This window comes from Schistocerca gregaria, chromosome 9 (genome assembly GCF_023897955.1).
Source record: "Schistocerca gregaria isolate iqSchGreg1 chromosome 9, iqSchGreg1.2, whole genome shotgun sequence".
NCBI lineage: Eukaryota > Metazoa > Arthropoda > Insecta > Orthoptera > Acrididae > Schistocerca > Schistocerca gregaria.
In genome coordinates this window covers 254,837,827-254,865,734 of record NC_064928.1, presented here as the reverse complement: position 1 = coordinate 254,865,734, position 27,908 = coordinate 254,837,827, and the positions used below count along the sequence as shown (strand labels likewise).

Below are 27,908 nucleotides of genomic sequence, written 5' to 3'. Positions count from 1 at the left end.
CACACACACAGAATTACAAGCTTTCGCAACTGGCAGTTGCTTCGTCAGGAAGGAAGGAAGGAGAGGGTAAAACCCACACCCTTTCATTTTTCCCTCTCCTTCCTTCCTTCCTGACGAAGCAACTGCCAGTTGCGAAAGCTTGTAATTCTGTGTGTGTGTTTGTGTGTTTTGTTCATGTGCCTGTCTGCCAGCGCTTTCCCGCTTGGTAAGTCTTGGAATCTTTATTTTTAATATATTTTTCCCATGTGGAAGTTTCTTTCTGTTTTATTTACTAAGTAATTAGACAAATAGAGATGGAGGGGGGGGGGGGGTCAGAGGGGAAGAAGTGAGAATGGGAAAGAGCACAAATGAAATGTGAGCCCCTGGAGGGAAATTCAGAGAAGCCTATGACCTAAAAATTTTGTATTTATGAAAAATAATACTGAAATATTTGTCATACCTATTTAATCGCCTTAATTCTAGTATATTTTAATGAAAATGTAATTAATTTCCATGGCAAGTTTACAAATATTTATTAGTTTCAGAGTAAATTGCATCTAAAGATAAAAAAACACACTTCCTGAAAATTCCTTTGAAGTTTTTGACACAATCTCTTCATCCTACATTCAAAATTAAAACTTGCTAAGTCCGTATGTGACATCATTGTCAGTTTGTGCATACTCTAGCTAACATTTGGAGGCCCTCTTGAATTCTGGTCTCTCGTCACTTGTAGAACACTTTTCTCAGCCTTGTGCATCCTCAGTTGGTTGGATGACAAACGCATCCTTCACGTTCACCCCAGGTTCTACACCTATACCACTGAGAACTTCCAGCCCACTGACAATCATCATTGGAGCACAGCATATCACCCATAACACCAGTTTTTAGCCCACATATACAGTTTTAGACAAGCATTTCCACACACTGTTATTGAACCTTTCATTAGGTATTCAAATTCTCCCATGAGTGAATGTAGTGAGCAAGTTTTTACTAGCCAAGCCTCTATAAATAGTTTTTATAACACTCGCTACTGACATGGTAGGGGATGGTTACATATGTACTCATAGCATTACACTGGCATTCTGATATTTACACCATAATTCAAGGCCCTCCGGACAAAGAATGATGGGGGTTGTTGTCTGTAGCAACCCTTTGAAAGACTGTGGCCCTTACATCTTTTATCATTTCTGCTACATTATTAGTACTTCTTTGTATTCCCAGTCCATAATATGTTTGAAAGACACCTGTTTCCGAATTTGTTAGCCTGCCAAGTTCCAATATTCTCTTACCATCAGAAAGCTTTCTCCCCTTCATATCTCCACTTTCCTCAATCTTGTACCAAAACGCTTTTGTGCATGGCCAACACATTCAAGTTGTAAAACATCTATCTTATCTTGTACCACATGCTGGAAAGTATTGCTGCTACCATCAGCCAAATACACGGCATAACATACACCAAGTTTCGTCGCTGAACAATTGAACATATTGCTTATACCAGTAACTTCCATTTCTGCTCAGTATTTGTCTAAATTTTTTACTCGCCTGTCTATATGCCATTTTCACGAAGTGTTGGAAAATGAATATCTCTTTTTAATATAGCTTCCACTAACAGGTTTGATTTTTTTATTTGTTTATTTATTTTACTATCAGACAGACATCGAAGGTTTAAGAAGGAATGTTAATAGAAATGCTTAAAATAGCATTGTAAAACACACTAAATTACTATTATATTAAAAAACGAAGATTCCAAGACTTACCAAGCAGGAAAGCGCCGGTAGATAGGCACAATAAATAAAACACACAAACACACACACAGAATTTCTAGCTTTCGCAACCGATGGTTGCTTCTTCAGGAAAGAGAGAAGGAGAGGGAAAGACGAAAGGATGTGAGGCGCGCGCGCGCGCCCACACACACACACACACACACACACACACACACACACACACACACACACACAAAGCAGACATTTGTAAAGGCAAAGAGTTCGGGCAGAGAGGTCAGTCGAGGCGGAAGTACATAGGTAAAGAAGTTGTTGAAAGACAGGTGAGGTATGAGCGGGGGCAACTTGAAATTAGCGGAGGTTGAAGCCTGGCGGATATCGAGAAGAGAGGATATACTGAAGGGCAAGTTCCCATCTCCAGAGTTCAGATAGGATGGTGTTGGTGGGAAGTATCCAGATAACCCGGACGGTGTAACACTGTGCCAAGATGTGCTGGCCGTGCACCAAGGCATGTTTAGCCACAGGGTGATCCTCATTACCAACAAACACTGTCTGCCTGTGTCCATTCATGCAAATGGACAGTTTGTTGCTGGTCATTCCAACATAGAAAGCGTCACACTGTAAGCAGGTCAGTTGGTAAATCACGTGGGTGCTTTCACACATACATGGCTCTTCCTTTGATCGTGTACACCTTCCGGGTTATAGGACTGGAGTAGGTGGTGGTGGTGGTGGTGGGAGGGTGCATAGGACAGGTTTTACACCGGGGGCGGTTACAAGGGTAGGAGCCAGAGGGTAGGGAAGGTGGTTTGGGGATTTCATAGGGATGAACCAAGAGGTTACGAAGGTTAGGTGGACGGCGGAAAGACACTCTTGGTGGAGTAGGGAGGATTTCATGAAGGATGGATCTCATTTCGGGGCAGGATTTTAGGAAGTCGTATCCCTGCTGGAGAGCCACATTCAGAGTCTGATCCAATCCCGGGAAGTATCCTGTCACAAGTGGGGCACTTTTAGGGTTCCTCTCTGAGAGGTTCTGAGTTTGAGGGGATGAGGAAGTGGCTCTGGTTATTTGCTTCTGTACCAGGTTGGGAGGGTAGTTGCGGGATGCGAAAGCTGTTTTCAGGTTGTTGGTGTAATGGTTCAGGGATTCAGAACTGGAGCAGATTCGTTTGCCACGAAGGCCTAGGCTGTAGGGAAGGGACCGTTTGATATGGAATGGGTGACAGCTGTCATAATGGAGGTACTGTTGCTTGTTGGTGGGTTTTGCTCAATTTTTTTCTATTCTCACATAAAACGTGTTGGGCAGTATGAAAGAGTATCCTATAACTGAAAGTAATATTTCCACTTCATGTTAAAAGAGGTCTCTGAAGTCATTTACTGACCACAGTGATCGTACTGACATTTTTGTTTTGATACCCACAGGTATTTGCAAAGAATTTCACTATTTTCTCCCTGTGTAACTCTATGATATACACGGCTTGTTTTCCCACTTGAGCTTTTTGAGTTCTGATTTTCATTCCGACAATAAGAGAGAACATTTTGTGTACACGAAAGGGCTTTTGAATTGCCAATCACTGTAGTGAAATCATAAAAAGTGAACTGCCTACTAAAATAAGCAGCTTAATCTGGAAGTTTTGGAAGCAACATGTTTTTCTATTAGCCAAAAATTATAATCGATAATCCCTTTTTATCCTGACACAATAAATCACAAAAATTCTCCTGCTTCAAATTACGTACACTCTGTTCTACTAGAAATGTTTCTTTACAGGGCTTTTCTCTTCGTCCTGTACATACAAACCAAACATCAGTTCTAAGACTTCCAAAGCCTATTTACAACTACAGCAAAAACTACAAAAGAAACAGTCTCATCTTCAAACTGGATTTTTATTACTTCTTAATACTAAGTTAGCGTCGTAAGTACAGTTGACTCCTCTTCTCCTAGATCTACAGTTTTGAGGTTCTGAACAAGTGAATGACCAGAAATTTCCCTATGCTCCCTGGCAAGGTGCATTATTGTCACCTGTAACAGATGACTACCTTAGAACACCTTGAAGGTAATCCTTTCTTTCACCCCAAAATTCCAAGAATGTTTATCTACACACTATTATATGTTCACAATTTGCCTGTCACATGTAGCAGGAGAAAGTTAGGTCACTCTTTGACTCCCCTCAATTTTTTCTCCACTTAGGTTGTGAAACAACACAGTGACTGATTCTGCTTTCTGAAGCACAGAGGACATGGTTGAACTGCCTAATACCTGCCATCTGCATTATCGAACACTTAAATGCTTTTGTGTTAGGTTTAGATTTGGGAGAAACTGATGGAAAACTAGCAGAACATCTGAAAATGAATTTTAGTAATTCGTAAAATAAAGAAAAGGCAACCACTCTCACCTATAGCTGACTGATGTGTGGTGCATAGAAACACCTAACAGAAAACAATTCACACCAACTTTTGAGCTCTTGCTCTTACTCTAGCAAGAACACACACATTCACACATGCAACCTCACTGACACCAAAATGCACTAACAGTCAATAGTTTGAAAGTATTACCATATTATTGTATGTAGTCTGTGCTGTAACATGATTGGCATAAATGTGTTGGTTGTGGAAATTTGTTATTCCATCAAATGAAACTGAAGAGACGAGCAATGGATGGCAGCCTGTTCAACAAACCATGGCAAAAGTCCTCCCATGTGTGATGAGCATGCATAAAGCCTGGAGTACAATATGGCACATATGCCATTTCTGAAATATTCTGCACGGTGAACCTGGAGATGTACATATACCAGGGCCATTTATCTCAAGCTGATACCTGGCTATTCTTCCACAGCCTGTAAAATGCGCTCTTTCTGGTCAAGCGTTCGAATGACAGGTGGTCGTCTTCAGTCAATAGTTTGTGATGCTATGCTGCTACAGACACAGTCTCAGCAATGCAATGATACACAGCACGAAAGACTGGATGACCTGGCTGCCTTTGATCTGGAGACGACATCCGATATAGCTGTGCAGCTTCGTGTAAGTTATTTGCATGGCTACACACAAAAATCATGTCTGCCTACTCACAAACATAATATCCTATCCTACCAAATTTGAATAGAGCATATTTTGTTAACCCACCACACACACACACACACACACACACACACACACACACACACACACAGATATATATATAACTGAAAAGCCTGGTAGCACAGTCTACTTTAAAATATCTGCCTGTCACTCAACACTTTCTTTATGTGGTGAGTAGCAGAGTAGTAATCTACCCTATTTTTTGTTGTTCATTTATATATAGCAAACCTTGTTATAGGAGCCTTCCATAAGGTACTGCTCAAGAGAAAGCGGATGGCGGATATAGACGTTGGTCTGGATCTGATCAGCAGGCAACAGCTCCAACTCTGTGTGAAACTCAGCCACCCTGTTCTGAGATAGTAGGGACAGCAGATTCAGTCCCAAAAGTTGGTACTTGTATGCAGATTCTGGAAGCTGGTCCCTAGTGACAGAAGAGTCAAGATAACAAAAGCTGTAGAAAACTTCTCTCTGTTCTCCAGATACAAACATGCAATCTCAGAACATCATCCTCATTACTAGGAATTTAGGACTCTTATCTACGTCTTATATGCCACTCACATGAACATTGCACACCTAAAATACAGATAGAACAAAATAAATGTAGTGATCGACTGAACATATTAATTCCTCACAAAAATTTGCTGCACCAACAAAGGATAACCAAAATTTGACAAACATTGCACCATCAACTGAAAAACAAGGAACAAACTGTCTCATGGAGCTTCAAGAGACACTTTATTAATGTTTTATCTATAATGACAATACTACTATGAAGTAGAATCTTTAGGAAACTACGGTTTTAGATTCCTGAATTGATGACGAGTAGGCCCAAGGAACCTAAGCAACAATACACATTTTACTTAATGTCCATATGTCGCTGTTTGATATATAAAATTTTATGTTAGTAATGATTAGCTGAAATTTTAGATTCATATAAAAATGCTGAGTGAAAGTTGCTACAAACACTACCGATTATGCCTTGCCTTACAATTTCTCTTATACAATCCTACATAAATACACAAAATGAAACAAAATTTTATCAAAATCTTAGCTCAGGATTGTTTTTACTGAATAATTATCTTTCATTTTTCTCTTCACATTGACACAATGTGTACAATAAGCCGTAACGGGATAAAAGTATAGTATGTGAATTACTGACCACATGGTCCAAGGATTATTTTACGAATACTGATCCAACCTAGATCACAATGAAGATAATTTCACACTAAGGTGCCAACTTTGGCCAGTTTTAACCATAAACTTCAAACTTTTGCCTCCATGACATTGATTAACTTCAATGTTAAACAATTATTCACTTTTTCTTGTTTCCTCCTCTTTCTTCCCAAAACATCTTCATTCTTTGTGTTCCTGTGGTCTTTGCTCTGTCCATATTTTGCCTGTTTTCTTCCTTTATTTACTTGGAATTTTATGTTTACAATTTTGTTTCCGAGTTTGTCTGTCTCATTTATCATTTCAGTACTGATCCCTGCTTGTTTTAACCCATCTTCTATTACTTGAAGCCAGTAAGTTTTTTTGAGTAAACTGTTTACTACACCAAAAATCATCTTTGTGAAACTACTGTTGTTCATTCTATGTATGTGTCCATAGAATGTTAGTTGTCGTTTTCTGATCATGTCTGTGAGCCTGTGTGTGTTCATGTAATTGTTTGGTTGATCTCTTCATCTGCATACCATCTCTGTCTACTGCTCCAAAAATATTTGAGGATTTTTACATTCTATTTTTCCCGACTGATGCCTGATGCTGCAATCGTGGTTGTTTGAGGTGTAGAGTACTACTGTTAGTAAAACTGTGCTGCAGTGTGAGTTTAACCTGTCTTGAAACATTTCTTTTACTGCAGTGCATCATGTCAATCTGTATTCTTTCTGAAGTTTTTCTGTTCTTTGTATGTTGGATGCCTTGTCTGACCCTCCTATTTGTATATATTCCCGACATATTTGAATTTTTCCACTATTTCCTTTCCATATTTGGTGGCGGATGTTCTTTCTTTCCATGTATTGTGTGTTCTCATATGATATCTGTACACCAGTTTTCACAGATACTTCATGCACATATTCCCTTGCTTCTTGTCTATTGTTGCTGAGTATTGTCAAGTAACCTACAAATGTCATGCATTTTATGATCGTCTTGTTTGCACACATTCTTCCTGGGTTCCTTCGACTACTTCTTCCCTTTGTTTGATCATTTTGTCCAAGAAAATATCGAATAAAAGCGACGAGAGCCCATATTCTTGCCTGACCCCTATATGTATCTCGAATGGGTCAGATTTCTCTCAAATTTTATTTTGGGTGTGGTGTCTGTAACTGTGTTGTATGAGTGTCTTAGTTCGTCTGTCTATTCCAAATTAGTTATTCTGTCTATTCCAAATTATTCTAATGTGTCAAAGAGAATCTGCCTGTACATGGAGTTTTAGGCCTGTTTTAAGCCCCCAAATGTGACTACAGTGTTGTTCGTCTATCTGCCTTTCAGGAAAGTTCACAGGTTCCAAATTTGTTCAATACATAACCTCCCTTTTCTGATGCCTGCTCGGTATTCACCTATCTTTGTATCAGCTTGTGGTACTAGTCTATTGAGTAATGCCCTGGAGAGAATTTTGTAGCTGATATGTAACAATGAGATATCTCTGCAATTATTAGGGTCTGTCTTGTCACCCTTTTCTATATTGTGGGCGAATCAACACATTTCTATTCCTGTGGCACTTTATCTGTGTTCCATACTTCAGTAAGAATTCCATGGATTTTCTTTGTAGTGGTTTGGTCTTTGAGTTTCCAGATCATTATCTCTTCTACCTCTGATATTAAATACTGCTTTTAATCTGGGTTTGGTACAGTTTTCATGAAGAGTAATTTTTCTTCGGGCTTCTCGCAACTGAGGAGTTTATCAAAATACTTTAACAATTTGGTGGTTTTCTTTGGTATTTGTATCCCCAGACCCATCTGTTCTCTTGAAGCTAATATTTGAAGGCTGACAACCCTTTGTAATTTCCCTGAACACTCTGCAGAAATTTCTCATGTTATATTTCTTTCATTTCATTTGCTCCATTTTTGTTGTATGTGCTTCTCACCCTTCTAGTATCTTTCAATGATTGTTTCTCGATTTTGTGGGAATCTTGCTATGTCTCTCTTGTTCTGTTGCTGCCAAAGTTCTTACAGGCCTGTATTTCATGTTCAATGACCTGATCACAACCCGTGTTCCACCGCCTACATTTTCATTTACTGACCCCAACATATTGCATTCGGAATTGTTTTTGCAAGTTCCATCCATTTTTCTATTGAACTCTGATTAATTCTTCAATAATTTTGTCTATTTTTGTCTTCAAGTATTCTGGATCCAGTCTTAGTTTTTTTTATGTTTCTTGGGATTTACCCAATTTTTACTGGTAGCAGGTGAGGGTCAGAGTCTGAGAATCCTCTGTGTTCTCACATTCAGAATTTCACTTTTACTTTTGCCTGTGATGACTATGTGATTCATTTGAAATTCTCCCCATATGTATTTGGATGTTTTCCATGTTATGAGTTTTCGTTTTGGCTTTTTAAATTGCAGTGACAATTTTTAAGCTAAAATTTTGACAGATATGAATTGTTTCGCATTCTTGTTAGTGCCTGTGTGTAGGCCTATGATTTACTTGTACTATTTCTCCTTGCCTAGTTGCGCATTCACATCTTCTAATACAATTTTGACATACCTTTTTGGTATTTTGTGTGTTAGATCTTCCATTTCTTCCCAAAAGTCTGACTTCTTATGGTTTCTTTCTGTTGTGTTTGATTGTCAGTGGATGTGTATTAATGATTGTGTAGCTTTTGTTTCCTGATTTGAAGGTTATTGCAGAGATTCTTTCTGTTACTGAATTGAAATCCAGGATGTTGTCTATGACTGATTTGTTAACTGCGAATCGCGATCCAAACATTGCTGGTGGTGTTCCTCTTTTGGCAGTAGAATTTTCCTTCACATATCCTATAGTTTTCTGTGCTGAATGGTTGAAGTCTGTGGAAAGCCTCTTTTATTGTGAAGATTCTGATGTGAAATTTTTCCAGAACATCCAAAAGGTGTCAGAGTTTACCTATGTTCACCAGCATATTTGTGCTGAGCATGCCAACATAGTGTTTGCGAAGAGGTTTCGGGAAGATCCAATTCTTCTCCTTCTCTTGAAGTTTGTAGTTCCCCAGAATCCAACAACCAGAGAAATCTGGGGTTGTGGATATTTCTCTTGTTGTTCCATCACTACTTCTTCATGTTGAAGGTGGTTGTAGTGACCCCTTGGAGATCACAAATATTAAACACATAATTGTTGAGATCAACATATTTGTAGCAGTTGGACCAACTGACCAACTGCTGCATGTCAGACCAGACACTAATGGATTTAGGCCTAAGTATTTGGTCCAAACTGGGTATTTTACTTCCCCAATACCACCCATGTCTGGGAGGCTTTCCCCTGTCCTCCACCTGGGGAAGCATCTTATGGGGGATCTAACCACCCCATTGGGGCAGCTACTGAATAATTAATATGATTAAAATGTCATTAGCTACAAACCTAATTACCGAATTAATGAAACACAGAATAATATCAATATGCACTATGACGAAAGACCTTTGAGACATCCAAATGCATTCACGCAATGCATTTAGTTTTGTAACATTTCATGTTCTTAGAAAATGGAATGACCCGGTTGCCAATAAAGTTGATATTTTATTCTCAGAAGCAGTTTTGTTTGAGATAAATGTATGAAGTCAGATAACATGAATAGTAAGTTTGAGAACAAATTGGCTGTAGGTTCCTAAACATGATGGAACTTCCTGGCAGATTAAAACTGTGTGCCGGACCGAAACTAACTCTGGACCTTTGCCTTTCGCTGGCAAGTGCTCTACCTTCGGAGCTACCAACGCACGACTCTTGCCCCATCCTCACAGCTTTACTTCTGACAGTATCTCGTCTCTTACCTCCCAAACTTTACAGAAGCTCTCCTGCAGAGTGAAAATCTCATTCTGGTAACATCCCCCAGGCTGTGGCTTAGCCATGTTCCCACAATATCCTTTCTTTCAGGAGTGCTAGTTCTGCAAGGTTCGCAGGAGAGCTTCTGTAAAGTTTGGAAGGTAGGAGATGAGGTACTGGCAGAAGTAAAGCTGTGAGGACAGGGTGTGAGAGTCGTGCTTGGGTAGCTCACATGGTAGAGCACTTTCCCGTGAAAGGCAAAGGTCCCAAGTTCAAGTCTCGGTCTGGCACACAGTTTTAATCTGCCAGGAAGTTTCATATCAGTGTACACTGCACTGTAGAGTGAAAATCTCATCCTGATAGTGTTTGGAATAATATTGACTGAAACGTATATGTAAGTTGAGAACTGGCTACTGTAAAGAATGTTATAGTTGTAAAAAGTATAGGATACTAATGTGTTTTAAATAGTTCCACATTAGAGACTCAGGCAGAACTATGGCTAAATGGATGTATTAAGCTACAAGAGGATTCAAATCACATACTGTTACTGGCTTCAGTACTGTTGCATTATTGTACAATGTGTGGCATTAACAATGTGCACGTTGTTGTTGTGTTAGACGACTGGTTTGATGCAGCTCTCCACATTAGTATATGCTGTGCAAGCCTCTTCATCCCTGCAGAACTAACTGCAACCTACATTCCATTTGGAACTGCTTACCGTACTGATGCCTAGATCTCCCTATTTGTCTCCCCCCCCCCCGCTCCCCCATTACCAAATTAACCGGTCCCTGATGCTTCAGGATCAACTGATACCTTAATTTCATCTGAAAACACAATGGAAATATCACTTATGTAGGATATTTCCCTGTACTTCTTCATTTATCCATGTAATCTTCGGCATTCTTCTGTGGCACCACCTTTAAAGACTTTTCTTCTCTTATTACCGTACTGTTTATTTATCCATATTTCACTTCTGTACAAGGCTAGGCACCAGACAAATGCCTTCAGAAAAAACTTCTGAACACTTAAAATTTGATCTTTTTGTGTTCTTTTGTTGATGTTCATTTAATAACCTGCTGCAAAGACACTACCCATTCTATTCAATTGTTCTTCCAAGTCCTTTAACACTAATTCCCAATCGTGAGCACAGCTCGTGTGGCAGGTAAGCTACAAGCCTTCAGCTCTTTAACTCTGCTCATCTTCCTCCACTTGTATTGTTTTCGTTGTGTTCACGGCCTCTATTTGAGCTTCGCATGCCGTGAACTGGCCTCTGCAGTAAATGTTTAATCCTGAGATAGAGAAGGCTTTGAATGAATCATGTGAAGATTCTGGTTCCTAGGGGGACTTTTTGGAAGTGAATACAGAGAAGTTGCTTCTGAATCTGACTCAGGCATGAAAACATTGCCGGTGGGGGGTATTGCACCCCCAACAGTGCACCTTATACTTTCTAATAATCAAGGTAATATTTCAAATTTAGTGCCATCTATAAAGCCACCATGCAAGAGAAGACATTCTACTGTTGCAAAATCTTCAGATGTGGACTTAGGATGAACCACATTAGATGAGCATCACTGCCTGAATTCAGAGCAGAAAGTGGTGACAGAAATTGATGACAGTAACAGTCCTTTTGATATCTGTCAAATTTTTTCCTGATTCAATGATAAAGCACATCAAGACAGGAACTAAAAAGACAGAAAAAAGGGAAATGAGAAAATCAAGCAACCTGAAACTGGGGTGAAACTGCACAAAGTGTATTTGGTCTTTGCTGTTATAATCAATATTTGCCCTGATTACTGGTCTACAAATAAATCTGTTTCCACAAATCTTTAAGGTCAGTCAGTAACAGCTAGAAATAGGTACGTTTGCTATTCTCTCTTACCTGCACAGAAATGACATTGCCTGATAATTCCAAGAAATGAATCTTATCATAATCCCATGCATAAATATCAGATAATTTAATTTCACAATTTCCTGCATAGTTTTCACTCGAGGCAAACCTTACCATCAAAGCAAGGAAGAGTTTCTGTGTCTATACTGACGAATATGGTATCGAACTCTCTATCTTATGTGATTCAAAGGCAGGATCTGTTTCATACACAGAAGTTTATTTGGGTAACGGGCAGGAATACAAGCCAGTGACTGCCCTTTTTCAGAGACTTCTCTTTGGCTACCTTAACAATAGACATACTATTTATACCGATAGATATTACATTTCACCAGCTGTTTTCTGATTTTGTGAGAGAATAAGACGAAGGCTGTGGGAATTTGCATGCCTAATTGTACAGGACTTCTTAACAAAGTATAGTCAACAATAAGCTAATTAAAGGTAACTGTATACTTATGAGGCAAAAACATTTGCTGTATCTGAGGTGGAGAGAGACAAGATGTTTCATGTTTGTCAAGTCTTCAAAAGATGACAAAACGGCAGTAGAAGTTAACAGCAAAACAATGATGACGAAGAAAAATCTGATGCCATTCTACAACACAGTCTCAAGACAGGTGTAGACCAGAATGACGAACTCATCTCAGATTAAAATATAATCAGTAGATCTAAAATTATTTGTTCATTGCCTGTAATAAACTGCACCAGGAAAAAACACAGCCCCACTGTGCATACTATTCTTGAACACACGTTGAGTTGGTTGACATTCATAAGTAGCTGGAAATCATCCTAACTACTGTCAAATGATTGGCAGCCGCTGCAAATCTTTGTGTTGGAAGAGTCGTGTACCTTTGATAATGGTTCTCTTCTTTGGACCCTGTCTCCTCTGGAGAAAATAAAGGATCTGTCATTACTCATCCACTTGACTGAGTGGCATGTCAATGGTAGATCTAGGCATCCTTTAGAGGTTGGACGGGTACCTGGGAGGACGCAAGGTGTTGTAGTAAATGCCCTAATCAACACTTTTGAGGTGTTGTCTTTCAATGAAATTGAAACTGAGCCAGTGGGACTTGTTTTGGGGAAACCTGTTTCATCCAATGTTAAGAGGAGGAAAACACAAAAGGGTAGGGTTCTATTAATTGTCAGCAGTTCAAAAGTAGAGCAAATGATGGTAACGGCATTGAGGCACAGAAAAGGACACCATGTGCACTCAGTGTGCCTGGGGACACTCAAACATGTTGGAGAGGGTATTCTGATACCCACTGAGCGAACAGGTGCTAGCAACTGCGGATTGTGGCACACACTGGAACAAACGATGCCTGTTGTCTGGGCTGAGAGATCATACTTCGTTCACTCCATCACTCCAGTGACTGGCAGAGATGGTTGAGAAGACCAGCTTTGTGCATGTACGTTCAACAAAGCTCCCATTTTGCAGCATTTCCCCCAGAACTGATCATGTCCCTTTGGTTCAGAGTCAAGTGAAAGGGTTGAACTTGAGACTTTGAAGGTTCTGTGCCAAGCAAAGCTGTGCTTCCTGCACTTGCGCAATATGGTTGACAAGTTTAGGTTCCCCTACATGGGTCAGGTGTGCACTACATGTCAAAGGCTGCTACTCAGGTAGTTTAGTGTGTGTTGATTGCACACTATGGTTTTATAGTTTACGCAACACTCCATCCAATCCAGGTATCGATACTGTAAGAAACCTGGAAGGATCAGTGTAAGATCGGAAGCAATGCTTCCAACAGGTTACTATTAAAATCCTGCGGGTTATCTGCAGAAGCATTCACAACAAAGTACCAGAGTTTGAAGTACTCCTGAAAAGCAGTGAAGCTTACGTAACACTAGGTACATAAAGCTGGCTGAAACGTGAAATTGATAGCCCTAGATTTTTGGGGAAAATCTGAATGTATATTGAAAGGTTAGGTAAATGGGAAAACAGAGGTTGTGTATCAGTGACCATGATGTGATTGTGGCAACTAATCCGAGAAAAAGATATGTATGTTCAATAAACTATTTAAAAATTAGTAGTGTCATATCTCAATGAGGAACTTTAAACTATCAGCACAAGTGAGGAACTCGGGCTCAAGTTTCTAAGAATAGTTCACCATGCACTAGAAAGATATGTATCCAGCAGAATAGTTCATAATGGGAAAGAACCTCCATGGTATATGGTCACTGTAAAGAAACTTCTAAAGAAAGAAATTACTGCATAACAGGTGTAAAACAAAGTTTACAGCTATAGATAGACAGATAGATAGATGCTGAATGAAACACATTTGGCTGTTAGGAGAGCAAAGCATGATGCCTTCAATGACTACTGTAACAGAATATTGTCAAATAATCTTCCACAAAAACCAAAGGAATTCTGGTCATATGTAAAAGCTGTTAGTGGAAACCAAAGATAGTGTCCAGTCGTTCCATATGTGAACGGAATGGGGAGAAACGCTAATAACTGGTACAACGGGACGTACCCTTTACCGTGCAATTCACGGTGGTTTGCAGCAGAGCTGTGCACGGAGACCAAGCACGTGGGCCGCGAACACACCGGACTAACAGTTTCAAATGAAGCGAGTCTGAAGACATTGCAGAGGGGCCGAGCACTGCGGTACACAGGCACCGGTGTGCCTCAGGCTCAGCAGAGTCACGAATAGACACACATCCTGCAGGCTGTGGCCTCACTGCTCCACAATGGGCCAGCCAGCACCACGCACCAAGCAGTGGTGTGCTGCAACCTACGACTGGATGGTAGCAATGAGCGCTGTTGCGAGCTACAGTCTACGAGTGGCAAGAGGACCTGTAGGAATGGTGTGACTGCTCCTTTTTTTCTCTTAACAGGAAAACAAGTGTGGAAACTAAATGTGACTTGCAGTGGAAGGAGAACATGCCAAGAAAAAGGAAAGTAAAAGAAAAGACTAATCAGTGGTGAGTATAGAAACCCACATCCTGAAACAAATCATTTAAGTTCAATTTGGACGATATTTAATCCTACAGTGAATGACTACAGGAGAAATGTTAATTTTGTTTGCTGTTCACTGTGCAGTGAAATTTACTGCTCATACTAAAAGGTCAAGTGGCACTTCGCACATTTCTTGCCATTCATGTTTGTCCAATAAACAAGGGTCTCGTGTGGTCAAGAAACACCTTCCTAAACATGCTCAGAGATGTTTGTCGGTAAGTTCGTGGCTATGTGTGCGTCAGACATAAGGTCACACGGAACAATAGGAATTGGAGGAAGGGTTTATGGATCTTGTTCACATGTCAATAGACACTAGAGTGACTTACAGTGAAGTATCCACAAGGGCTATTAGACCCCAGCCCACAGCAGTGTCGCGGCACATAGCAGAAAGTGCTAAAGCCTGAGAGATATAATTATGCAAGAGATAATTGCTCATACAGCAAAAGGTGAGTGCTAAGCAACTAGACTCTCAGATCTTGTGTTTTGTTTACAATCCAGTTTCCAGATGAACCAAAAATGGTAGTATTAGAAGAGAACTGTCCTGATTATTTATGCCTCTCGGTATCTGTGAATCTTCTGTGAAAGACGTGCATTTTACGACTGACCTTTTTATTTTTCCAAACAGGTAGAAAACATGGTAAAAGAGGCAATCCATTCATCAAATCTCACTATAACTCTACTACCAGAAGAAGTACAAAAGTCTGCTTTGTCGGTAGATATCAATGACAGATGGGTTGGAGAAATATTTACATCAAAACTGTAAAATGGAAGAAAATGTGGCTTCTTACTGGAAAATGAGCTAGCAAAGCTTTCAGAAATTCACCAGAAAAATGCTATGTATACAAGCATCTAGCGCTGCTTCTCAAAGAAATTTTAGTTCTGCCAGATTTACTCTCAATGCAAGATGGCCACTTTTAAGCTCGGAGATTGCCGATGCTCGTTTTTAATGCATAGTAACTCTATATGAGACAAATGAGTGAAAAAGAATGCTGAAGATACTTTGGAACATTAAGTTTCATTTTCTGTTCTTTTTAGTAGTGGAAATGTTTTCGTTTATTGCACATTTTTTGCATATGTCTGAGTTATGTACAATGTTTTCAAATTAGTTTTGAATTTTTGAAATGAAATAGTACTCCGTTTATTTCTAAATTATTACTGAGCTCCAGGGCCAAAACCAGCACCTTTATTTCGGCATTAACTCGTGTGTTAAATTTAATACTTAGAAAAATATACCACTTTATTTACAAGATTCTTGAGCAAAATTGTTATAAGTATTTTTGCTGTTTGACGGTTATCATCAGAACTAAAGATGCAGTTTTTTGTTACGAGAGTAGGTCATCACCAAACATACATGGTGGTCACTTAAAATACAGGGTGAATGTTAATAAAACTGGCAAACTGCTGGTACAGATTCCCGACTGGAAATGAAGGAAAAAAAGGTCCTGTGAACATGTGTCCAGAAATGCATTGTTGCCTGGTAGAGGGCGCTGATGAATGAAAGTTACTCTGGTCATATGCCATGTGTGTTGCAGGATGTGCGATTGACGCAGCATACTGTAAGCAGCAGAATGGTCTGGTATTTGTGTTGGCAACAAACTGAGATGGCGTTTGTGTACGGCCAAGCACAGGGAAATGGTCATGAGGCGGCACAGCTATACAAAACAAGTAATCTCACATACACCAACACATCACATAACATTTCAAGCCCGTTTTGTGTGTCTGTGTGATCATGGGTCTGTTCAGAGAGAGAAACACATAGGTAGGTGGCAGATTGGGCATGCACCAGATTTGGAGGATCCAGATCTGCGTGATATTAGAGACAAACCCCATTACAAGCTCCAGGTAAGTGGCCCACCAACATGGGCTTTAAATGTTCTGTAAGGGTTCTTTTTTGGGTATAGCTGTCCTACGTCTCGACCGTTACATTCCGCTCAGCTGTACACAAACACAATCTCGTCCTGTTGTCGACATGAATACGGGAGCATCCTGGCATTACAGTACCCTGCATCTATCACAAAGCCTGCAATGTGCAAGAAACACACAGCACATGGCCAGAGGAACTTTCATTCTGTCAGTGCCATTACCGTGGCAACGATGTATTTCCGGAAGCATGTTCATAGTAGGTTTTTTGCTCCATTTTCAGTCAGGAATCCGAGCCTGCAATTTGTCAGTTTTATTAATACTAACTCTGCATCTCAAAGAAATGAGAGGAAGACATCTGTGAATTCAAAATCTTTCAGTGAGGGCAGGTGACGGTGCACTGGCAAGTCATCCCACTGCTAACAATAGTGTTCGGTGCATCGCAAGTCGCGTGCGCCCCATCAGTAGTGCAATATGTCCGCATAGTGCTGGCCATGCTGCGACACAGCAAGCTCAGTGCAGTGAGCGGGCTGGGGCAGCCCAGAGCCATGGGCCAGCGGGTAGCCGTGTCAAATGCAGTGGGCTGGGCTGGAGAATCCCCCGGCCTCTGAGTGCTCCACAGTGGGCCGCTCTGCACTCCTCTGGCTTGCATAGTATAGATGTAGATTTCGTACCACCACTTCAAGAGAAGGCAAATGAAATTGTAGGATAAATTATTTTTGCATCCTTGTGTAATGGTAGCAGTGAACACTTTCATCTTATACCGTGAAACAAGAAATAAACAGGAAAACATCTGCCATTTGTGAAATTCTTATTCAATTAGAGGAGGAATTTGCAAAGAAAGAGGGTGAACAACATGTTGCTAGGAAGACATTTTGCAGGCAGACTTCCATCCACAGGAAAGGCCCATTCCACAAGAGTGCGCAAAGTTTGCACAGGAAAAGAAACTTTCCAGTGGAGAGTCTTCAAGAAAAGAAATATGTTGGTGCCTTGACTGTGAAGTTCAACTGTGCATGGCAGTGTGTTTCAAATTGTACCACACAATGGTAAATTATTCTTAAATGTACGAATAAGAACTACCACAGATTTTTCCACCAAATAAGTACTGAAATATAACTAAATTTTATTTACTGTGCCTTACTTCGTAACTACACATGCTCATAAATTAACGATAATGCTGATATGTGGTGAAACAATGCTCTGGTTGGCAGTTTGCGGGTTTAAATCACCTCGGGGTATGAACATGTGGTTCATTTGACCTGCGGTTGTCGCATGGTGGCACTGGCAGCAGTCCACATATGCAGAGGTGTGTTGGTGCATGTCAGAGTACAGTGCAGCGAGTAAGTGTGCAGATGTTTTCAGACGTGCTAATGGTGACTGTGTGCTGACAATGGCCCAAAGAACACACATTGATGACGTTATGAGGGGTAGAATACTAGAACAACTGGAGGCTGGTCAAAAAACAGCAGGTCAAAGCATGGGCCCTCCGAGTGCCACAAAGTATGATATTTAAGATCATTGCAACAATTCCAGCAGACAGGAAACGTGTCCAAGCACTACAGTACGGGACAGCCACTGTTTACACCACAAGAAGACTGATATTTCACCATCAGTGCCCGTAGATGGCCACAGAGTACTGCAGGTAGCCTTGTTAGGGACCTTACCGCAGCCACTGGAACAGCTGTCTCCAGACACACAGCCTACAAATGGCTGAACAGACATGGTTTATTCAATTAATATAGGTTAATTCTTACAGAGAAGAAAACAGCAACCAGCCACTATTAATACTGCTATTTATTTATAAATAGTCGCTGGTTGCTGTTTTCTCCTCTATAAGAATTAACCTACATTAATTTTACACAGCCACGGTCTAGCCATGTCAGTTTTAGACAAAATAGCATGGTTTATTCACCCTAAGACCTGCAAGGTGCATTCCACTGACCCCTGGTCACAGAAGAGCCCGTAAAGCCTGGTGTCAAGAACACAGTACATGGTCATTCGAACAGTGGTCCCTGGTTATGTTTACGGACAAGTCCAGGTATAGTCTTAACAGTGATTCCTTCTGGGTTTTCATCTGGCGTGAACCAGGAACCAGATACCAGTCCGTTAATGTCCTTGAAAGGGAACTGTATGGAGGTCGTGGTTCGATGGTGTGGGGTGAGATTATGATTGGTGCACGTACACCCCTGTATGTCTGACAAAGGAACTGTAACTGGTCAGATGTATCGCGACATTATTTTGCACCAATTTGTCCGCCTTTTCAGGGGTGCAGTGGGACCCACCTTCCTCGTGATTGATGATAACCCACGGCCCCATTGAGCTGCCATTGTGGAGGAATACCTTGAAACAGATGATATCAGGCGAATGGAATGACCTGCCTGCTGTCTGTCGACGTATCGCTGTATGTCTTCAAACCCCTTTAACACTTTGGGAGCTCCAACAGGCACTGATGCAAGAATAGGAGGCTATACCCCAGCAGCTGCTCGACCACCTGATCCAGAGTATGCTAGCCTGTTGTGCGGCCTGTGTACGTGTGCATGGTGATCATATCCCATATTGATGTCGGGGTACATGTGCAGGAAACAGTGGTGTTTTATAGCATGTTTCAGGACAGTTTTGTAAACTTATCACCAATACTGTGGACTTACAGATCTGTCACGTGTGTGTTCCCTATGTGCCTATGCTATGAGCACCAGTTTTGTGTAGTGCCACGTTGTGTGGCACCACGTTCTGCAAGTATCCTTAATTTATGAGCATGAGTGTAGATTAAAAAAGAACCTTCTAACTTGAAAAACTACCTGTATTTGTACATAGGATTACAAGTATGAAATGGTAGGTACTCAAATAGATGCCAAAAATTCTCAGGATTCCATGACATGAATGGGGCAAAAGGCCCAGGACTCTTGACGTAAAGGTCTGACAGTTACATTGTCATCAGAAAACTTAAGTTTTTATATCCTTCTCCCTGAACTTAAATTGCCTTTCCGAATTTCTTTCCACTCCTTGGTCGATGTACAGATTTGGCCAAGGGCTCCAACTCTGGCTCACTCCCTTCATTACTACTACCTACTGTCGTCATAACTGCCGTCTGCTTCACATCTCCCGTGCGGCAAGCTACGTAAATTTAAGTATTAACTGTAAATAAAATAGAAAGAAACTTCCACATGGGAAAAATATATTAAAAACAAAGATTCCAAGACTTACCAAGCGGGAAAGCGCCGGCAGACAGGCACAATGAACAAAACACACAAACACACACACAGAATTACTAGCTTTCGCAACCGATGGTTGCTTCTTCAGGAAGGAGAGGGAAAGACGAAAGGAAGTGGGTTTTAAGGGAGAGGGTAAGGAGTCAAGGAGTCATTCCAATCCCGGGAGCGGAAAGACTTCCCTTGGGGGGAAAAAAAGAACAGGTGTACACTCGTAAACACACACACACACACACACACACACACACACACACACACACACACACACACACCCATCCGCACATACACAGACACAAGCAGACATATTTAAAGGCAAAGAGTAAGGGCAGAGATGTCAGTCGAGGCGGAAGTACAGAGGCAAAGAGGTTGTTGAAAGACAGGTGAGGTATGAGCGGCGGCAACTTGAAATTAGCGGAGGTTAAGGCCTGGCGGATATCGAGAAGAGAGGATATACTGAAGGGCGAGTTCCCATCTCCGGAGTTCGGATAGGTTGGTGTTGGTGGGAAGTATCCAGATAACTCGGACGGTGTAACACTGTGCCAAGATGTGCTGGCTGTGCACTAAGGCATGTTTAGCCACAGGGTGATCCTCATTACCAACAAACACTGTCTGCCTGTGTCCATTCATGCAAATGGACAGTTTGTTGCTGGTCATTCCCCTCTCATTGCACACAGACCCAGTCTCTCCCACCTACTCAATCTCCCACTTCCAGCTCCACTCCCCCTAACACCACAAAACTCTAATCAACACAATCTGGAACCACAACACCCCAATTCAGTAGTTAACCTTTCCTCCAAACCCCTCTCCCAATCCGAAACCTCTGTCCTATCCAAAGGCCTCACCTTCAGGCCCACCCCCAGGTTCAACCAAACTGCCCTTGTCAAAGATTTACTGTCCTACACTCGTAGTCTCTGCTGGAAATATCACTTTGCCACGAAGAAAAATAATCCTGATCCCACTCCTAATGATCCAACTCCCCAAGACACTATCCAAATTGAACCCTGCCTGCAACAGTTCCGTCCTCCATCACAGTGGGACCCACCTCCTCTTCCTCAAAATCACCCTCTCCAAACCTTCCAGGAATTTCTCACTTCCAGCCTTGCTTCTCAATCTTTCTTGAAAAACCTTAATCCTACTCCCAACATCACCACAGCCGAAGCCCAGGCTATCTGTGATCTGAAAGCTGACCGATCCATCATCATTCTTCCGACTGACAAGGGTTCCACGACCGTGGTACTTGATCGTCGGGAGTATGTGGCTGAGGGACTGCGTCAGCTTTCAGACAACTCTACATACAAAGTTTGCCCAGGTAATCCCATTCCTGATGTCCAGGCGGAGCTTCAAGGAATCCTCAGAACCTTAGGCCCCCTACAAAACCTATCACCTGACTCCATCAAACTCCTGACCCCACCGACACCTCGCACTCCTACCTTCTACCTACTTCATAAAATTCACAAACCCAAACATCCTGGCCACTCCATTGTAGCTGGTTACCAAGCCCCCACAGAATGTATCTCTGCCTACGTAGATCAACACCTTCAACCCATTACATGCAGTCTCCCATCCTTCATCAAAGACACCAACCACTTTCTCGAACGCCTGGAATCCGTACCCAGTCTGTTACCCCCGGAAACCATCCTTGTAACCATTGATGCCACTTCCCTATACACGAATATCCCGCACGTCCAGGGCCTCGCTGCAATGGAGCACTTCCTTTCACGCCGATCACCTACCACCCTACCTAAAACCTCTTTCCTCGTCACCTTAGCCAGCTTCATCCTTACCCACAACTTCTTCACTTTTGAAGGCCAGACATACCAACAATTAAAGGGAACAGCCATGGGTACCAGGATGGCCCCCTCGTATGCCAACCTATTTATGGGTCGCTTAGAGGAAGCCTTCTTGGTTACCCAAGCCTGCCAACCCAAAGTTTGGTACAGATTTATTGATGATATCTTCATGATCTGGACTCACAGTGAAGAACAACTCCAGAATTTCCTCTCCAACCTCAACTCCTTTGGTTCCATCAGATTCACCTGGTCCTACTCCAAATCCCATGCCACTTTCCTAGACGTTGACCTCCATCTGTCCAATGGCCAGCTTCACACATCCGTCCACATCAAACCCACCAACAAGCAACAGTACCTCCATTATGACAGCTGTCACCCATTCCATATCAAACGGTCCCTTCCCTACAGCCTAGGCCTTCGTGGCAAACGAATCTGCTCCAGTCCTGAATCCCTCGACCATTACACCAAAAACCTGAAAACAGCTTTCGTATCCCGCAACTACCCTCCCGACCTGGTACAGAAGCAGATAACCAGAGCCACTTCCTCATCCCCTCAAACCCAGAACCTCTCACAGAAGAACCCCAAAAGTGCCCCACTTGTGACAGAATACTACCCGGGACTGGATCAGACCTTGAATGTGGCTCTCCAGCAGGGATACGGCTTCCTAAAATCCTGCCCCGAAATGAGATCCATCCTTCATGAAATCCTCCCCACTCCACCAAGAGTGTCTTTCCGCCGTCCACCTAACCTTCGTAACCTCTTGGTTCATCCCTATGAAATCACCAAACCACCTTCCCTACCGTCTGGTTCCTACCCTTGCAACCGCCCCCGGTGTAAAACCTGTCCTATGCACCCTCCCACCACCACCTACTCCAGTCCTATAACCCGGAAGGTGTACACGATCAAAGGGAGAGCCACGTGTGAAAGCACCCACGTGATTTACCAACTGACCTGCCTGCACTGTGACGCCTCCTATGTGGGAATGACCAGCAACAAACTGTCCATTCGCATGAATGGACACAGTTGGTAATGAGGATCACCCTGTGGCTAAACATGCCTTGGTGCACGGCCAGCACATCTTGGCACAGTGTTACACCTTTGTGTGTGTGTGTGTGTGTGTGTGTGTGTGTGTGTGTGTGTGTGTGTGTGTGTGTACACCTGTCCTTTTTTTCCCCCCAAGGGAAGTCTTTCCGCTCCCGGGATTGGAATGACTCCTTGACTCCTTACCCTCTCCCTTAAAACCCAACTTCCTTCCGTCTTTCCCTCTCCTTCCTGAAGAAGCAACCATCGGTTGCGAAAGCTAGTAATTCTGTGTGTGTGTTTTGTTCATTGTGCCTGTCTGCCGGCGCTTTCCCGCTTGGTAAGTCTTGGAATCTTTGTTTTTCTTACTAGTCACTTGTTTTTACTTTTAAGAAGCTTTAATTTTCGAGTACTAGTAATAGTGTTCCATATTTTTCATGTCTGTTTTGAATACAGTCCAGAGACAGTTAGTGCTCATTTTCACTGTTTCCAACAAGAAGTGTCTAGTAACCACAGTTTAGTCAGCTATCAGCCACCTTTAGTGAATTAGCAGTCTAGTTAAAAGTTGATTACTTAACACTCTACAGCAAATTGTTGATTTCTTAGGATGGATAGGATGTGCGACTGCTGTGTACAGACACAGGAGCTGGTCACTGTTCGCGAACACCTGAATGTGCAGAAGGCCACAGTTAGCTGTCTTCAGGCTGCTGCCTTTGAGTGTAGCATCAGTGGGCAGCCTCGTGCGTTGCATGGTTCATCCACGGTCCCTGCAGTTGAGACATCTTGGCGGGTACCGAGCGTCGTTGAGCGCCCTCTCCCCAAGGGGAGTGGTGGGTTCAATGGCGTTCGCGTCGCACGAGGCAGAGGGTCAATGTGGAGGCTGGCCGTGTGGCATCGCCCGCTCTGCCTGTGAGTGGACATGTGGCCGCTCCTTCAGCAAGGGCCAAGCAGGCACACGGGGGGAGGGGGTTTATTAGTGATTGGGAGCGCCAATTTTAGATGGGCGATGGAGCTCCTTAGGGAAGTAGTGGAAAGGTCGCAGGAGGAGGCCAGTGTTCACTCTGTCTGCTGGCTGGGGGGTCTCATGCGAGATGTGGCGGAGGCCCTGCAGGCGGCAATATAGAGCACTGGGTGTACCCGACTGCTAATTGTTGCTCATGTCGGCACCAATGACTCCTGCCATCTGGGTTCAGAGGTCATCCTCAGTTTGTACAGGCGGTTGGCAGAATTCGTGAAGGCGGAAAGCCTAGCTCACGGGGTGGAATCTGAGCTAACTATTTGTAGTGTCATTCCCAGAACCGATAGCGGTCCTCTGGTTTGGAGCCGAGTGGAAGGCTTACACCAGAGGCTCAGACGATTCTGCGGAGATCTGGGGTGCAAATTTCTCTACCTCCGCTATCGGGTGGGGAAATGTAGGGTCCCCTGAATAGGTCAGGCGTGCATAACACGCTGGAAGCGGCTACAAGGGTAGCGGAGTACGTGTGGAGTGCATGAGGGGGTTTTTTTAGGTTAGAGAATTCTCTCCCTAGGCCCGAAAAGATGCCTCCTGAGACGTGCAAGGTAGCAGTAGGCAAAATGGAACAGGGAATGACAAAGTGCAATAGTATCGAAGGAAATTGACGGGGGTCCAAAATGTGAAATAAATTTGGGTGAAGGTCACGATTAAAGCAGGCTCAAACATGGTAACTGGATGTTTCTATAGGCCCCTGGCTCAGCAGCTGTTGTGGCAAAGCACCTGAAGGAAAATTTGGAAAATATTTCGAGTAGATCTCCTGACCATGTTATAGTTCTGGGTGGAGATTTTAATTTACCAGATACAGACTGGGAGACTCAAACGTTTATAATGGTTGGCAGGGACAAAGAACCCAGTGAAATTTCTTTAAGTGCATTATCTAAAAGCTACCTTGAGCAGTTAAACAGAGAACCGACTCATGGCAATAACATATTAGATCTTCTGGCGACAAACAGACTAACTATTTGAAACAGTTAATGTAGAACAGGGAATCAGCTATCATGAAGCAGTTACTGCATCGATGATTTCAGCCGTAAATAGAAATATTAAAAAAGGTAGGAAGATTTTTCTGTTTAGCAAAAGTGACAAAAAGCACATTTCAGAGTACTTGATGGCTTAACACAAAAGTTTTATCTCGAGTACAGATAGTGTTGAGGATCAGTGAACAAAGTTAAAACCATCGTACAGTATGCATTAGATGAGTATGTGCCAAGCAAAGATCATAAGAGATGGAAAAGAGCCACCATTGTACAACAACTGAGTTAGAAAACTGCTATGGAAGCAAAGGGAACTTCCAGCAAACAAACACAGCCAAGGCCCTGCAGACAAACAATGTAGTACGAGGAGGGCTATGCGAGAGGTGTTCAATGAATTCGAAAGTAAAGTTCTATGTACTGACTTGGCAGAAAATCCAATGAAATTTTGAACTTATGTCAAAGCGGTAGGTGGATCAAAACAAAATGTCCACACACTCTGTGACCAAAATGCTACTGAAACAGAGGATGACAGACTAAAGGCCGAAATACTAAATGTCTTTTTCCAAAGCTGTTTCACAGAGGAAGAATGCACTGTAGTTCCTTCTCCAGATTGTCACACAGGTGACAAAATGGAAGATATCGAAATAGATGACAGAGGGATAGAAAAACAAAATCACTCAAAAGACGAAAGGCCTCTGGACCTGATTGGATACCAGTTCAAAGTTACACGGAGCACGCGAAGGAATTTTTTCCCCTTCTTGCAGTGGTGTACCATAGGTCTCTTGAAGAGCATAGCGTTCCGAAAAATTGGAAAAGGGCACAGGTCATCCCCGTTTTCAAGAAGGTACGTCGAACAGATGTGCATAACCAGGGTGTATATGTGGACAAAGAAAAATTCTGAGATGTCCTGGTTAAAAATTCGCTTTCTCCCGGATGAAAACACACTTTTTTGTGTTATTATGTGACAGTATATTTTCCCTTAGAACTGTAAAAAATATCAATCCTTTGAATGGTTATGTTTTTATACACAGCGTAGAATTTCCAGGCACTTTAGAAAACAAAACTCGGGGAAGAAAACCGTTTTGCAAAGATTTTTGTTGTGCAGCAACATGTACACTGTATATTTTCATATTACGAAAGTATAAATTCGAATTCCACTGAACAACACATGTTACTTTCTGAACCATGTAATCGAGACTGTGATGCGCTTTTGTAAGCCACTCATAGCTCATGTCACGTGATCCAGCCAGCCGATGACAGCTGATATTCAGACCGCAGGACATGCAATGTAGTCAGCTAATAGCAACTTGTTAAGTAGCGCGGATACACAAACAGGAAAAGTTAATGTTTTAAATTAATATACATAGTGTTGCTACAAGAAAAGCAAAGCTTTCACATATAATGTTGATATTTTGTGCATGTGTTACACTAAAAGGTATATCAAACAAATGTACCAGTAAAAATTTTAAACGAGTCCATTGACTTGTCCTCAGAGTTTTCCACAAATAAATTAGCTACCGCAGAGGAGAGAGAGCTTCCGTACCACTACATCAACTTGCTCAAAATGACGACAAGAATGTCTGATCTTCTGGGCTGGAAATACTTCTAAATGGCTCGTCATCAAACGCTCTGTGATTCAAGAAATTCATCGTACATTCTCACACATAGTGCAATTTGCGAAAAAGGAAATTTAATTTGAAAGTAACGCTTTTCAAACCACCATTCACAATATTTTCCCGCGACCTGTTAGACATATGTTCGTTTCCGTAGTTGTCAGAGAGAGCCAGATAACTGGTCCCACCGCGCTTTGGCAGCTGCAGCTACTACGCAGAAGCCCGTATGTTCGTACGCGTAAAACATTAAAAGATCTTACATTACGCCATAAAAGAAAAGAGGTGTCAGAGGATACTCCACGAGCATCAGAATTTCGTGAACCATACTAAAATAGGGACATTTAAAGTGCAGACTTAAAGAGCACACTCATATCTAGATTCCCAATTAAGTTGGCCTCGACCGGATATTAAGCTTTTCAGTGTGGGTTTCGGGATGTATATTTTCTTTGAGTACCAGTACTGTATTAATTGATTTTTGATTCTTTATTGTGACATAATGCCATACGTGCTAGAAGATGAAAATCTGCACCTGAAATGCAGCGAACAGTTGAAATTTGCCGATAGTGAGAAACCAAACATTTCGTTTCAAATGCATTGACTGCCTCAGCTAAAAAGTTAATAAAAGTCAAATTTCTGCAGCAAACTGACAAAACTAACTTCATTGTTCTACAAGGCGATTAATGTACGACTGCCAGAAAAGTGGAAATAAAATGAAATCTGAAACTAATAACGTGTATTAGCCTTCTGTGATTACGTGACTATTTTAATTCACTTGATAGCTCCTGGCCACAGAAATTCATTTTGTTTTCATTTGACGTGAGAGCAGTAAACGAAGAGGAAACTGCAGAATCACTAAATGCAAACATGGGTCACGTGGACACTACACACTTGCCCAATATAACTCATACTGCTCTGCACATCAGCCTCGGATCTACGATATTTCCGAACCGGGGCAATACTAAGATAGTACCCCCCCCCCCTCCTCCCCCCCATAAGCATTTGAGATACGACGTCAAAAATTGAAATATGTTCATTTTATAGCACACATCTTTCTGAAGAGCCTGATGCATAAAACATACGTTCGAGGAAATGTAAGACATGTTATTCGGTCTTAAGTGTGCCAGAGTGGAGTGCCACCCCTCTTCATACAGCATTCTTCTATCGCACGTCACTGTATTTCGCTCCGTGGAATTTAAACGTGTATATTTTGTACTGGATGCCATCAAACTATATTCAGAATAGGGGAAATTAAAATGTCTTTTTGTGCCTCTCCTGCTCCCAGTCACCCAGTTTGACATCCTTCCCCTGTAATTTTTTTTTTAAGGAAAACCTTCGCAATTAGTACTGGATGGGCTTATTTGTAACCGGGAGAACAAGAACTCTTCAGAGAATTTGCACTCTTTATTGCCTTTCTGTTTTTGGTGACAAATATAGGATACATAAAACCAGTAAAAACGACAGACAAGCAAGATAGTACACATTACTTCAATCCTTAGCTCCTAGCATTGTTTTCTCTCTAATCTTGCTACAGCTTTACATGGCGTGCTTTCCTTTTTGCATTAGAATCTGTTACCGCATCAAAGTTCATCAAACGTTTTGCTACATGAAGAATCGAAATATCGTTGTCTAATACTGCGTAAGGTGTTAATACAAATAGTACCAAAGACTGGTGTGGTTTATCCGTCTATTTTGTCACTGTCTGCTAGATAAAACAAAATAGGCCTTTCTAACACTGCAGGTATGGTAACACACACCAAATAAACGAGACTGTTTTGGCACATATGGTCATTTTTATATAACACGGCAGAATATAATCCACCAAGAGCAACATAAAATACCTATTAGGCCTACTACAAGCAAACAGTTTAA

The 27,908-nt window shown here is 41.9% G+C and overlaps 1 protein-coding gene across 2 annotated transcripts in view; it reads right to left on the bottom strand.

The window, feature by feature from the left end:
- Positions 1 to 27,908, bottom strand: part of LOC126291880 (26S proteasome non-ATPase regulatory subunit 8) — a 59,136-nt gene that overhangs the window by 17,352 nt on the left and 13,876 nt on the right. For both annotated transcript variants that reach the window (XM_049985604.1, XM_049985603.1), the window contains one exon: positions 5,001 to 5,193. In XM_049985604.1, coding sequence (XP_049841561.1) covers positions 5,001 to 5,193 — 193 coding nt within the window. The remainder of the gene's footprint in view (positions 1 to 5,000; positions 5,194 to 27,908) is intronic.